At 33.2% G+C, this 15,772-nt stretch overlaps 1 protein-coding gene across 7 annotated transcripts in view; it reads right to left on the bottom strand.

Annotated features, from left to right (window-relative positions):
* PRKACB (protein kinase cAMP-activated catalytic subunit beta) overlaps positions 1-15,772 on the bottom strand; it is a 94,122-nt gene that overhangs the window by 23,446 nt on the left and 54,904 nt on the right. For 4 of the 7 annotated variants that reach the window (XM_081144728.1, XM_081144729.1, XM_081144730.1 and 1 more), the window contains 5 exons: positions 14,411-14,434; positions 10,101-10,162; positions 7,634-7,762; positions 1,980-2,078; positions 885-967 (listed from right to left, as the gene is read on the bottom strand). In XM_081144728.1, the coding sequence (XP_081000854.1) occupies positions 885-967; positions 1,980-2,078; positions 7,634-7,762; positions 10,101-10,162; positions 14,411-14,434 (397 nt within the window). The remainder of the gene's footprint in view (positions 1-884; positions 968-1,979; positions 2,079-7,633; positions 7,763-10,100; positions 10,163-14,410; positions 14,435-15,772) is intronic. The other 3 variants (XM_081144731.1, XM_081144727.1, XM_081144733.1) reach the window with 1 other exon arrangement.

Below are 15,772 nucleotides of genomic sequence, written 5' to 3'. Positions count from 1 at the left end.
TAAAGATAAACAGAAGTTACTCTGCATTAGCATAGTGCCTGACACATATTAGGTACCCTATATATTAGGTCAAAAAATGCATTTTGGCTTAGGCCTCAGGTAACTAAAATAGCTCCAATGTTGGCCATTACTGAATATAATTTCATGATAATCCAATATCATCATGTTTTTATGAATCTAATTAACATCATGAGTCCTGTTTGAACTCATACTCTTATGTGTTAGTTATGCCAATATATACTGTACTGAATGAAGCTGGACCTATTCTTGGTTTCAGCTCCATTCTATTAGTGATTATTAATGAACAGTAGTAGCTTACAAACTATTATACACAGTAAAGTTAACAATCTATAACCTATTTTAATAATTGTGTAACCTTATCTGTAATAACCTAATGAAGTATAGTACGAAGTCTTTTAACATTGTGTATATATTTTTAAACCTCAACAGAGCAACAACATTAAGGAGAATTAAATTCATGCAAAACAAACTTTCTCATCACTATGACACCTTTATCATCTGTTCTGTATATTGCTTTTTAATCTTTATTCTTACATAAACCTCCTTCTTAGAGTTGTGTAATTAATATTTGCTCAATAAATATTGGTAAGTTTAAATTCAATTAATTTTTGCATTTCTGGAAATTCTTCAAATAAAGGATTTCAAACAATAATAGTGGTAGAATATTTACATTGGTATCATAGTGCTTTTATTTGATTTTTAAAACCCAGTATGTGGCCTCTTATTAATGTTTCCACCTAATTCTGCATAGAGATAAAATATTACTAAATTAAATGAAATAAATTTTTACATTGACAATAACTTAAAAATTTGGTTTAAAAAAAACACACAGCAAGATTTGAGGAGAGTAAAGTATTAGTTACCTGAACCTTCCAATTCTTCTTAGATGTGAAAACATTTCACCTCCAGGGACATATTCCATAACCATATATAAATTAGAATTATCCTATAAACAAATAGAAAGGATAAATAAATCAAAATTATGGAACCAAGATTACTTCTCAAGAAAATATTTTAACATAACATCATGTTCAATTAGAAAAAAAAATTTAAAAATCCATCTGATAGATTACTACATTTGGAAATCGAGAATAAACAGAAAATGCTCTAACTTTTCTACACTGGGGTATTAATTTTTCCCCTGAATTCTTGCTTCAATTTAGTTTTGCTGTTCTTGCCCTTGCAGGGAACACTTCACCCTTAAACAATTAAAACAGTGTGGCAATAACTTAATGCGATAGTGTATGCAAAGGAATAATTAGGTAAAAAAACAGTTTGAAAAAGTTAGAACATTTACATTTCATGGACTACATTAGGTCCAAGAAATTAATAATTTTTAAAGTCATCAGGAATCCATAGGTCTTTATTTGATTTAAAGAATAAAGGAGAAAAAAGAAGATTAAAATGCTTCATATGAATCAATATTGCAGAGAGATGCCAAGTATCAGTCCAAGGAGCTGAAAAGCTGCCACCTTAAAGAAGAAATCTTTTGAAAGTTTCCGAGACACTCAGAACAGAGGGCCAAAGTCTGTTCTAACTCCTATGAATGGAAAGACGAGAGCACAAATCACTCAGTGAAAACGCTAGTGAGGCTGTGGCAGAAAAGGTTCAGAGAAAAGGAAGGTACGTAGGTGCACTCACTTGCATGAATGTATGATTTGCCTTATTAAAATATCACTATGGATTTTGACAAATTGAAACATTTGATTTTATAATACCCATCTCATGAAAAAGTATGCATTACCTTTAACAAATTCCCCAGAGAGAACTAAAACCTTTCCAAATGCTAAGTTTATACGTGCAACAGGATTTAATTACGTGGCATCTAAATATATTACCTTTCGTGTTTTTTTTTCATATTCTCCAGGTTTATCACCTGGTTTAGAATCCAATATAGCTTTATATTTTAATAAATTATGAGGCTAAAAGTACTTTATTTGGATATTAGTGAAATTTACCTTAAAAGAATACTCCAGTCGAACAAGAAAAGGGAAATTCACTGCCTGCAATATTCTTTTCTCATTCAAAGTATGCTCTATCTGCTTCAGTTTAACAACCTGTAATGGAGATAGAAATATATTAAATGCATTTAAATGAAATTTCAAAGTTATGATAATTTTATAAGAGGAAAATTAATGTTTTCCATATAATAATGAACTTGGATAAAACAAAATCTCTACAGTTAGTTAGGTAAGGAGGACAGTAATAACCACCAGCGAGGCTTATCAGACTCAAATGAAAAAAACCTGACCGAGGGTTTAAAATTTGGTCTCAAGATGGCAAATTATGACTTTTAGTGAAGAAGCAAGAGCTAAGAATCAGACTCATGATAAATTACTTAAAACATTAATATGTTAAAATACGTAGCTCCTAATGATATATAGTCCACTAAAAGAGCTGATGCAAATCACTGCAGTAAGTAGGCATTGATTTAAATCTTCAGGTCAGCAAGGGAGCTGAGAAATGAGGACAATCCAATCACTGAAAAACAGTGGGTAAAAATGAACTTCCTATTAATTTCATAATACCTGAACAAATACAAGAACAAGTCCTAAAAATTCAATTTGCACAGCCACTAAGGAGGACACATCAAATATTGGCAAAAAAAATGACTATGTCTTTAGAGCAAATGTATCATTTAAGGTTAATCAAGCTGCCTCTGGACTGCCTACTCAACCACGTTCACAGCAGGGGAAAGCAACTTATCCTGACTTCATGAAGACTGATTCTACCCTACATGATTCTATTTTTAATATAGGAAAAGGTGACCTTAGGGAGATATATAGACAGTTGTCTTGCACGTGTGTAAATCATCAGAAGGTCACATTTTTCTTAATAGAGGCTTATTGTCAATGTGGGGTAACCACAGCAATCAAGCGGTTGAACATGGATAAAAAAGGTAAAGATATTATCCAGCAATTAGTATATAAAACTACCGTCTAAAAATAATTGACTAAGAAGTCAGAAGATCTGTGTTCTAATCTAAATCTTCTATTCAACCAGTTTTGTGACTTTGGAAATGTTATTTTAACTCTCAGGATCTCAGGGTTGTTTTTTATCTGTAACATGAAGTGGTTGGATCACCACTGTCTACATTGTAACTAGTTACAGAACTAATGAGTCCATTTTTATCATAATACACTATATAACACTACCTGGAGAATTCGCATTGCTTTGTGTTTACCATTTTTTAGTAGACTATTTTTTTAGCAGTTTCAGGTTCACAGTAGAATTAAATGGAAGGTACAGAGACTTCCCATATATCTCCTGCAGAGCCTTCCCCATTACCAGCATCCCTCACCAGAGTGGCGCATCTATTACACTCAGCGAACCTACGGTGGTGCACCATTACCTCCTGGAGTCCACAGTTTACATCAGGGTTCACTCTTGGTGTTCTACATTCTACGGGTTTGGACAAATCTATAATGACATGTACCCACCATTTACAGTATCATATAGAGTAGTTTCACTGCCCTAAAAACCCTCTGTACTCTACTTATCCACCCCTCCATCCCCACTAACCTCTGGCAACCACTGATCTTTTTACTGTCACCATAGTTCTGCCTTTTCCAGAATGTCATATAGTTGGAATTACACAGTATGTAGCCTTTCAGATTGGCTTCTTTCACTTAGTAATATGTATTTAAGTTTCCTCCATGTCTTTTCATGGCTTGATAGCTCATTTCTTTTCAGCGCTGAATAATATTCCATTGTCTGAATGCACCACACTGTTTACTTTCACTATTATAATATAGCAGGTTTTTTAGTTAGGCATAGAAAATGTGTTATCTTATGAGATAATAAAAGCTGCAACAGAGACGCTTTCTGCATTTCAGCCCTAAGCCAACTATGCATACGTGGGGCATAACAATTAAAAATAGAAATGATTCCAAGATATATGAACTGGCAAAGCAAATATGCTTAACTTTTAAATTAATTAAAAATTTAACTAGTTAAATCTAATTTAATTTTAAATGTCTATACTACATATAAGGCATAATAATAAGTGTGATGGAGATGAAGACCAAAGAATGCCTGCCTCCATGCTGCATAAAATCTGTTTGGAAGTATGATGCACGAATATGTGAATAGCAACATAGAACAGCTGCCAAATGAGTTATCTCGTAAGTGTTCAGAGGGGAAAATGAACAAAGGGAAGTCTGAGTATTAGTCCATGGGGCTGGAGCTGAGGAAAGTGCCTCTCACATTTTGGTAATAAATACCCCTAGGCAGAGAAAGGGCAGAGAAAAATGAACAAGTACCCCTAGGGGTTTTGTCTATGTTTTATTTCAAAATTCATATACCATGCTTACTTCTTAATATTTCTGTTGGTTTAAATACATATATGTAAAAACATTTAAAAATGATTACTTATGAGCTGATTTTTTTAAGCCAAGCACTGAGGAGGAGTTATGAGTTAGGGACACGGGTTATATGTCATCACATACTCCCCTGCCCAACCCAGCCTAGCTCCATATACTTCTGTGGGTCCAGTTTCAAGCAAAGAAGTAGAGTAGATAAGACTAAAGTGGAGTTTGGAAAAAAATTATGAAGGTTTTGAAAGTAGGCTACAGAGTTCTGACTTCATTTAATAAGCATCAGGAAGCTTTCCGAGGGAGCCGACAGGATACAGTAAGAAAAATGTGTTCGCAATGAAGAAGGTGAATTAGTAGATAGAGAAAACTGATATTGTGGAAATTAATATGTTACTGTGAAAGCCCAGTTAATGCTAGAGAGGGACCAATTAGGTGGTAGCAGGAAAGATCTTAGGGATAACAAATAAATTTGAAAGGAAAAATTAACAAGGAGCATCGGAATAGAAATCAGACAAACCTAGGTCATATTCTTGGTTCCTCTTACTAGCTGTTTGACTGAAAATTTACTTAAATAGAGAGGTTCTTGGCTTAAAGGGGAGATTAATGCCACACAAAGCTGTTGTGAAGACTCACCGATACAATAAAGTGCCTCACAATGCTTGACACATAGTATGGAATAAAAAAATGGGATTTCCTTAGTTTCTGTACTGATTTCTTCCCCTCACCCCATACACCCTAAGACAGGAAAAGCCAAAAAGAGTTAGTTGAAAGATCTGTGACTTTGTGGACAGAAAAGAAGGTTATTGTGGAGTGCTATTTTATTAGTTTTAGGAAATTAAATAAACTTGAAAAAAATCAGAATAAAAAGTCTATGTCCTAATTCTAAATAGATCCAGAACACTGCCATAGAAGAGCAATTTTCAACCTTTTTCATCTCATGGCACATATAAACTAATTACTAAAATTCTGTGGCACATCAAAAAATACATTTTTTGCCGATCTGACAAAAAACAACGTATAATTTTGACTCATTCACACTGGATGGCTATTTGTTGTGTTGGCTGTTGTCATTTTTTTATATGACAATCTAAGGGCAGAGAGGTCAATGCCCCTGACTAAACAGTCAGGTACTACACGTTTTTAAAAATACTTGCGGCACACCGGTTGAAAGTCGCTGCCATAGAGAAATGGCTTAAAATGGCAGCTATTCTTCTGTGAAATACTCTTTTGCCATGATTTATTCCCAAGATAGCCTTCTCAGTAATTCAACAAGTCACTGTCTACCAAAAAGGATATTTAAAAATTCTCCCTTAAACATTTTAAAGTATAAAATTACTCTCTGTAATCCTTTTAATATTTTTATGACTAAAGTGCATCTTGTTAATTCCTTAAGGAAGATGAAATATTAGGGGCTATACAGATAATAACATTTTAATGACAAGTTTAATAAAAAATACAAATTTGAAGCATTTTGTTGTTGTTGTGCTACCAACACAAGTATACAAATCACTTATCCTCTCCGAGACCCAATTACCTCACCTAGAAAATGAGGGCAAGAACTAGGCGTTCTTCGTAAGAGCTCCGTGCTCAGATCGTACAGAGTGCAGAGCTCAAGGATGAGTTGAAGTCTGGATGAGAGCACATAGGGAGAGTGTACAGAACAAAAATGAGAAGAAGGAATAGTCCAGAGACTGGGATTAGCAATTAGACAGAAGGAAAAAATAAAACTAAACAGAAAAAGAAGAGCCCAAAGAGGCAGCAACATAATTAAAAGAGCAACGGGTGCTAGAAATCCAGGGACAACATGGTTTCAAGGGAGTGGTCAACACAGTCTTAACTCTAAAAAAGTCCCATAAGATGAGTAAAAAGAGTCCACTGGACTTGGTGATTAGGACACTGGATTGGGGACCTTTGGCTGAGACATTTTAGAGGAGTAGCAAGAGGTAGGAGATAAACAAGGGGGCAGCTAAACTGTTGTGGGTTAAAGAATCAATAGGAAGTGACTTAGTGCATAGAGTGATTAAACTATTTTTCCAAAAAGCATGGTTGGAAAAGTTATGTGAAAGAGGGCAGTAGACAAAGATGAACAATTATATGCATGTGGGGGGTGTATTTAATTTCAGAGGCTTAATAAGCCATTACTCCTTTCATGTCAGAGGTTAGGTTTGCTTTTTGTTTTAAAGCAGAGATTGGATTAGAACCACAGACCAATGTAGTGCTATGCTGTCCAACATGGTAGCCACCAACCACATGTGGTTACTTAACACTGGAAATGTCGCTAACCCGTATGGAGATGTATTGTAAATGTAAGATATACATCAGATTTTAAAGACTTGGTATGAAAAAAAGAATGTAAAATATCTCAGTAATTTTTATATTAATTATATATTGTAATGATAATGTGTGAATACACTGGACTAAATAGAATCTATTATTAACATTAATTTCAACTCTTTCATTTTACTTTTACAAAATGAGGCTACTAGAAAATTTTAAATTACATATGTGGCTCATATGATATTTATTAGATAGCATCATTAGTCTAGCCACTATCTGTAACCCTGACTGTTTCATCTACATTTCTTATCTATATAAAAAATAATTCTTGGGAACATAATATCTATAAGATAATATATCAAGATTTGTTATTTTTCTTTTATTTTCCCATAATTATGAGTGATTACTAAGAAAACAGAAACAGTATTTAAAGCATGAATAATTCAGATATCCTGATTCTTTATGTATACCAATATGTGATAAACACTTAAAAATTATTGTTAATTTTTTAATGTATAATTGATATGTAACATATTAGTTTCAAGTATATAACATAACGATTTGATTTTTTAATAGTATATAGGTTTTCAAATTTTTCCTGATTTAATTGACATGTTCAATTAAGCAAACTCAATCATGTTAAACAAGAGGGCTTCTATTGTCAATTAAAGTAAGTCATAAAATAAAATCACTAAATTTCTTTTACTTCAATCTAAGGATCAAGTAATTTATTCCTGCATTTTTCCACAAGGTAGAAGGTAGTAGAGAAACCTGTTCTTCACATTCAATATTTTGTTAGTAAACATACATATACCTATTATGTATCAATAATTATTGAAATAATGAACTCCTATATACTAAAACTATAACTGTATCACACAGTCATAACAACGGTAATTAAATGCAACAATAAAATCATTTGAAGGTGTCAATGGTTAAGTTGTTATGTTGCATCTATATAATAATCTAGCTGATAAAACTGAAGTTTACCCTTCAGGTAAATGACAACAAACACTAACCTTCTGCTTATCTAAGATCTTCATGGCGTAATACTGCTCTGTGGCTTTGTGTTTCACCAACATGACTCTTCCAAAGGAACCTGTTCCAAGGGTTTTTTTCCTTTCAAAATCCTCCAGGCCGGCATTATTCTACATACATAAAAAATAAAATAAGCTTTAAATTTAGAAAATCTCATAAGAAGACTATGACAATGATAATAGATTTAGTGATAATCAGAATAGATCATTTAATTTACAACCATCCATTTAAAAATAATACAAAAGACTATTGAGATTTCAAGTTATTTGTTCTATTTTTTTCCTTTGAATAAGAAAGGATTTAATAATTCAGAAGAGAATTATATTGCAAAACAAAGCACAATAATAATGGGAGGAAGTGAGAGCCTCAGCTGAAATATTAAAGGTTATATTCCAATATATATCCTAGTATTGGATTTCTAACAAATTAGTTTCATATTTTAATAATTACAAACTGACCAGAGGTATACTGACCAAGACAATCATGAAAGCCATAGTCTTAGTGTACTTGCAAATAACTGCAATGAATAGATAAGCTGAGGGATCAGAGTTCTTTCACTAGAGCTACCTCTGAAGAGAGCACCGTATAACTCATTTCTATCTTTACAAGAGTTATAGAACTAGAGGATAACAGCATGAGAGATTCTAATAGCTTTCTCTCTGAGGCTATAATAACCCAGTATTACCTAAAACGGTAACAATAGGAAAGAAGAGTTCCTCACTCACACAAAGGAAACCAAGAGCCAGAGTAGCAGAACAATAATAAGCCTCTTTTTCTCCTTGAATAGATGCTTTGTTACCAGCACACATCTTTGTCTGGCTTTGACTACAGCACAGAAGCAAAGAACTGGAAGCATCAATCTATTGAATTTGTTGCTGCCACAACAAAATGAAAATTACTAGGAACAAATTATGTGCTAAATAGCAATAAGTAGTAATTGCTGACCCATTTTTAATAGGTTTTCTTTACAAAGATCTCCATGAAAACCTTAGAAAAAATATTTCCAGTCTGTACCGTGTTTGGCTTGAGAAAGTTGTGATGAAATATGATTCTTGTAGAAGTGAGGAATCTGGATAGCTACGGAAGTCCACTGTACCTCTGGATGCTCTCCCTATTGAAAACCAAATCTGGCCTTTGGAAACACAGCTTAGCTTCTTGTTGAATCACAGAGAGAGCAGGCAACTCTAAGTTTTTACTTATAAAACTTGTTTACATCATTGTTTTTTGCTTTACCTCATATCTCTTTTTAAAATTTACTTTCCTGTTGAGAGTATTACAGATGTCCCCATGCCTCCTCCCTTTGCCCCACTCCACCCATCTCCCACCCCACCCCAGGCTTTCACCTGTCTATTGTCTGCGTCCATGGTCTATATATATATGCTTATAAATTCTTTGGTTAATCTCTTCCCATCATATTTTAATTTCAGATTTCCAATAATTTTAAATTGCTATGAGATTCTATGTCAATACAAAGAAAAAGTCCTTCTAATTCTGACTGAATTATTTAAATGTATGGGTTAATATTTATTTTTTTGTTTTATCAACATAGATGGATTGAAATGTTTAATATTAGTTCCCAGCTAAATAATGAAAACGAACTTCATTAGTAGACCACAAAACATCTCTTTTTGCTAGTCATTGTTTTCATATAAATATGCCATCTTCCTCACCTCCTTACTGTTTCATGTGAGATAATGAATAACTTTTTTTAATCACCAGAATGATTATGTTTTAAATTACTGACCTAGGTCATGCTCTAAATCTTGATAATGATGGCATCTTCATAGAACATAACATTTATTTAAAATTAAATTTTTTTTTTTGAAAAAATACTTGAAAAGATTTTTGTTCTAGAAAAAGGTTTTCAAAATTTAATCTACTATTAAAGTTTGTTAATTATTTATAACTTCAAAATGAGATTGTTTTTGAAAAGTACAGATGACTCTTTTTATGTAAAGTGTTTAGATCTTAGTTAAGATCCAAAGTATGTAAATTATATAAAACTTACCCCATCAAAATGTTTATGAAAAAAGGATCGCTGTGTTTGGTATGTTATCAATAACCAAGTGTTTGTGATTAAGAATTTGAAACTGCACAATAGGATCCCTATTGTTGTAATTAATAAAAATAATAAACATGCTAGCATAGGCATAAATCAAAATTATTGTATTAGAAAATATCAAGAGTTTGTAGCAGCTGGGAATTAGTATCAAAACTTATAAGCAGGTATACTGGAAATTAGTTCCTTTTCCAATTCAGGTATACATAAAATTATTAATTAATAAAACAAAACAATGTTAAGGCAAAAATTTCCATGTTAGATAACCCTATATTTATTAATGCTACTTAAAAATTAAAGTTTCTGAAAGTAGTAAATTATTTAGGCAAGAATCATGATTTTACTTAATACATTATTTTTAATCATAGAAAATTGTATATATTCCTTACCTGAGCAGGATTTTCCCACTTTTTTAAAAAGTCTTCTTTGGCTTTGGCTAGAAACTCTTTCACTAAAAAAAAAATATGAAAAAAATTGTCTTAGAGCAATATTCATATTACATATAAATATACATGCTTTAAAAATACAGACTTATGTCAACTATGGTTGCCATAAAACGTATATTTACAACCAAGATACACTAGAGAGATATTCAGTTTCTCCAAATAAGAAGCAAACATTTTCCCAAATTTCTAAAACTCTCTAATACCTTTCTATATGGCGATCACTGTGATCATTTCAAATCTAATAATAAAAATACTGTTCCTGAAAACAGACCCGGAAGTAATGTAAAAAGGTTAGAACAATCTAGAACAAAATACTCATTGAACAGAGCCTTTAAACATCAGAACTGAAAATATCTGGAGAATGTGAACTTGCTGATCTATGGAGTTTTGAACGTAACCAATTTTGACAAAGAGCTACTTTCAGGTATAAGAACTTATGTTATTAGATTTGTGTCTTCTCTACCACAGACTAATACATAAAGAGAACCCACAGAGACTTAAAAACAAAACACAACAAAACACCACAAACAAAAACAAATAAACCCAAAGAGCTTAAAAGTCTCATTCTAAATTTGGAGCAAAACTAAATGTCTGAATGACTAATTCCAAATGTACACTGCAGTAAAGCAATTCCAAACATGATGCTTATATAGTGATTAAGGATAGCTATATTATTTTATAAAGCTGTGGTTTGAAGTTTTAGATTTGTTAAATGATAAATCACTTTAAAAGCTTGCTCTTTTTCATTGCTTTCCACAAAGATATTAACAATGACTTCTGTTTACAAGCAATTTCATGTGTTTAAAAACAAATAACAGACAAGAAATTCCAGAGAGAGAAAATGGCATAAACAATATGTATTCTTGTTCCTGGTTATATATGTGAGCAAAACCTGACTGTACAAGAAATAATTATTTTGTCTTTTGCTCAGAAAGTCCCCAATATTTCTCTGATACGTGAGTCTATAAATAAAGAAGAAAATAGTGGAAAATCGTATTTAAATAATGTCCAAATAGTCAAAGACTATGCAAAGTAAACGAAGAGCGGCCTACTGGCATTTATTTCAGATACACTAACAGTGATGACGACAGTGCTGGGTGACGATGATAATGAAGAGACAGAATTTAAAGCGGAAGCGAGGGGCTCGCAAATCTTTAATAAGATCATCTAATAATGTAATAGTATTAAAGTGAGGCGTTTAAAGATACACGCTATTATTCCCCTTTCTCCTCAGTTAGTACCTTTCACGAAACCCTGCTACTAACCAAAAAGGCGACCGGCATTCTAAGCCTTTTGAGATGTCAAATGGTGACGACAGGCGCCGGGAGCAGACATTACTACTTTATGTAAACGGTCATCATTATATTTTGCTGTTAAAATGCTCTCAAAATACCTATTTTAGAAAGTTTGAGAAAAATAATTTTTAGAATTAGAATTTTCTCATTGTATGACAATTTCTTATCTCATCCACCCAAACATGGAATCGAGTAATTATATCAACCTAATCTGATTCTCCCCCGGGGTGGGGTGGGTTTAGAGGTAGAATATTCTTATATTTTCTTAGAGTTTAGGACAGTTTAAGTCATCCTAATTCTAGAAGTTAATGGACTAGTTACAACTGGTATTCTTTTGGTGAGATTTTGTGTGTGTGTGTGTGTGTGTGTGTGTGTGGCATGGAGCAGACACATCTGCACATGGCAGTGACTTGGAAATGACAGCTATAAAATACATTAAGAACATCATTTATTGCTAAATGTAATATGGCTTTTAAGAACCAACTTATGATTCCCAAAATATACCTCTGATTTTTTTGAAAAATATTTTTAGTTATCTCCTATTCACAGAACTTGCACATCAAGTTGCAGTACAAATTCCCCAGATGCCTGCCTGGTGTAGATAATCGGGAGACAAGGGAGAGAATCAGAGAAAGAAAGGAAAAAAAAAAACCCAACATCCTGTCCCAGCTTCTCCTGTCACTCGCTGCTGAGTGGACCTGGAGTTAAGAAAACGTAACTGGTCAAAGGAAGACCAGGCAGCATCTGCCGACGATGGCAGGTGGAGAGGAAGCTTCCCTGGCCCTGCTCGGCGAAGGAGCTGCGAAAACCCCGCAGGTGCTGCTCAACTGTCCTCGCTCACAGGCACTCAGGAAATGCTCTGAAACGCTCCCCAGCCCCACCACTATTCCTAGTTTACTGTTAAGTAGCACTATAAAAAGTAAAGAACCCTTCTCATAAAAGTCTTAGAAATGGGTATGGGTCATCAGAAATGGGGATGAATCAAAGATATTAAACTCTGTAAATTATTTCCATAATTAAAGAGATTCTCTTTTAGAGTAAAAAATAAGCATTAATTAGAATGCTCACTAAAGAGTTCCATGAAGAAAACTCGGTTCCTGAAGCACTTTTTGTCACATAAGAATATAAAACACTTGAGATGTCTAGTTCATATGTGCTCTATTTACATGCAAAGGTGAACATAGTTAACTCTAAGAATATCAGTTAACCAAAATATAGATCTTATAAATGCAGACACCAAAAACAAAGTTATTTCTCAACATGCTGGATTATGAGCGACTCTAAAACAACAGGCAGTCCAGAACCACATGTATTTGCTTCCAATTTTATTCTTTTTAGACAGTGGTGAATTTAACTTTCTAAATGCTTTTTTTCTGGTTGCTTTTAAAATTTATAGCCACTGACATCAGGTATTGACAGCTAATTAATAAAATAAGTGGTGGAAGAGACAGCCAAATTCAAACACCGCAGCCTATTTATTTAATCCAGAGTTCCCTACAAAGCACAGACGAAAAGTTCTCAATGTTTCGGTTTTCTTGTTGTGTTCTAATATATAAGCTATATCTACACTTTACCATTTAAATCACTGTGATACCCTGAAGCAGCCAAGGTTTTAGAGCTTGGAGCATCTGAATTAGAACGTTGGCTCTAATACCTCTCAGCTACACAATCATGGGTACCTCTCTACAAAGCATCTAACGATTAGGAAAAAACATCTCAAGGGAGGGTTTTTCTGCAAATATATTTTGTTCGTAGTGATTAATAATAGAGCAAACTAGGTACTACAAAACTGAGGACACACCACATGTTAACTCAATTTCTTCTCAGATGTGTACACTTCAATTATATTTATTTTACAAATAAACTTATTTTCTCTTCGGTTTGTATTATTTAAAGAGTATAGCACGTTGAGTTCTAAAGAAGTCAGCCTATCAAAGGAATCTCTGTTCACTCAGGGTTGGTTTGTAGGAATGTTTACCCACATTTGCGAGACGAAGCAACTAGAAACAAAGTGCCAGTTTTTAAGCATTTCCACAAGTACATTAAAAACATAATTCTTATCACCCTCAAATATTTTTGAATATGCTTATACTTAGGACACAGTATAAAAATTAGATTAAAAAGTTCATTTTAGACATAAGAAAATTTACTGAAAATGCAAGTATGGCACATCTTTGTTCCATTTTATTCAGATAATTCTACAATGAGTACGAATTCTTTATTAATTACACTTACTAAATTTATTTATTTAGGTGTTTTTTTGGGTTCTGTGTTAAACTACATTACTACATATTATAAAAAGAGCATGTTGTTATAGTATGCCATTATCCAATGCTTAAAAGAGGTTATCATTCATGTTTTGTAAGAATAGTTTAAAAATTACTATACAGATTACAACTACTCCAGATATTGAGTTCTCCAGTCTCTTTGTAATACGATAAATGCCACCTCCACCTTTTACACCTCTTTATAATGAAAGCACAACATCATTTAACTTTCATAATGGATGTTACAAAAGTAGAAAGGATACAAACAGAAAATAGAAAAAAAAACAGAATATAAACTTCCTAGGATAAACACTCAATTAAATATCAGCTGTTTTATTCAAAACTTATAACAGTATTTCCCTTCAAAAACCATTCATTATCCTAGGTTATCTAATCTTAAGCAGTGTGTATTCATCTGTCTTCTGCTACACTGTACAATTCCCACCTCTTCATAGTGCTGTATTTGTTGTTTCTATACCACTCAAAAAAACTGCAATATAAACCATTTCTATAGATAAACTTAACATAAAACTAAACAAACCATTTCCTTCATTAACTAAATGTTTTATTAACTCAATATACTTTATAAAAATATAACTTTATGAGGAGCATAACAACTTGTAAACAAACATATAAAAAGCTCTAAAGGTAATTTTAAAAAATTATTATTAAAAAGTAGTTAGTTGCCTACCAGATACTTCTGAAGAGGAGCAAGCTTGTATCCAAAAAAATAAATTAAACAATGATTAAATGACACTCATAAAAACAACATAGTAGCATGAAATCATCTATGCATATTTTCCCAGAATATTATATACAGATTTAAAACAATAATGTAGAAACTCATCTATTTGACTGAACACATTCCGATAGGACATTTCAAAATTAAATGGTAAAGAAATAAAATCAATAATTACTGCTTAGTGCCCAAATCAATACCATTCTAATTCTTCTTAAAACTACTAACTACTACTAATAATAAGTAGCATATACTGAAATACATATCCTGTATAACTATTGCAGTACCATCTCTGGGCTTTTATTATAATTTATTCAGAACATTACTGAGGAAAGACGCTCTGAATTATAACACTTTAACTCGCTTCTGGGAGACATTAGCGCCTTTCAGGCATTTTGCTGTCTTGGTGCTGGTTGAGCAATCTTTTCAGCAACATTTGTTGAGCACTCTTTAGTGGTGCTGGAAACTGAGCTAGACTCTGGGAAGACTACAAAGAATAAATGCATCTCCACTAGGAGATGAGACGCTGATGGGGAGACAGAACCATTATACTGGAGTGTGACAAGGACAACTAAGAAAATTATAAGGTCCTCTGCAAGCTTGAAAGGGGAAATTCTTGGGTAGTAAAGGTAAGGCAACACAGAGGACACAGCACTTGTGCTAAATCTTGAAGGACAGAGCTTCTCTGGCATACGGGTTGATGAAGAAGACACTCCAGGCTGGGACGATCTTGTATGAAAGGCATGGAGGAAGAAGCGTGGTTTACCCAGGGCATGGCCCATGGCTTCTAACAGGTGCAGCGCCGGATTTAAGTGCAGAGCAGCAGTGGGCGGTAAGGCGTATGGGCAAGCAGTGTCCAATCCTGGAGGTAATTGTTCGCCATGGTGACACTTGTCAATGTGTGGGAAGGGACAGCAGTAAACTGAGTTATCCATAGTTGCTAGGCTCTCTTTCTTCTAATAAGAGGCAAGATCACTTGCGAAGGAATAAGGGAGCCACAGTAAGGGGGGATAACTGGGGTTAGAGGCCTGAATACTTTAAACCTTAATGATTATCTATGCAGTAAGGGAGGGGCTATTCTTCTAAATTTTTGTATTAAGGAAAGAGCAAGTATTAGGTACTAAAGCAATTATATTTCTTAATAGTATCTTTTTTGTAATCATAGTTTAAATTTTTTTTTACTGAATAGATTATCATTCATGGGCTCCCTAATTACTTTGTAATTAAATTATTTTCATCCTTTGCCTTAATAAAAGCATTATTCTATTTAAGAGTTATTTAGTGTGTATCAGAAAGTACAAAACAGGATGGTAA

This window comes from Miniopterus schreibersii (genome assembly GCF_964146895.1).
Source record: "Miniopterus schreibersii genome assembly, chromosome: 8".
Classification (NCBI taxonomy): Eukaryota; Metazoa; Chordata; class Mammalia; order Chiroptera; family Miniopteridae; genus Miniopterus; species Miniopterus schreibersii.
Note: the sequence above shows the minus strand (reverse complement) of the source record. Positions and strands in the feature narration are given on the sequence as shown.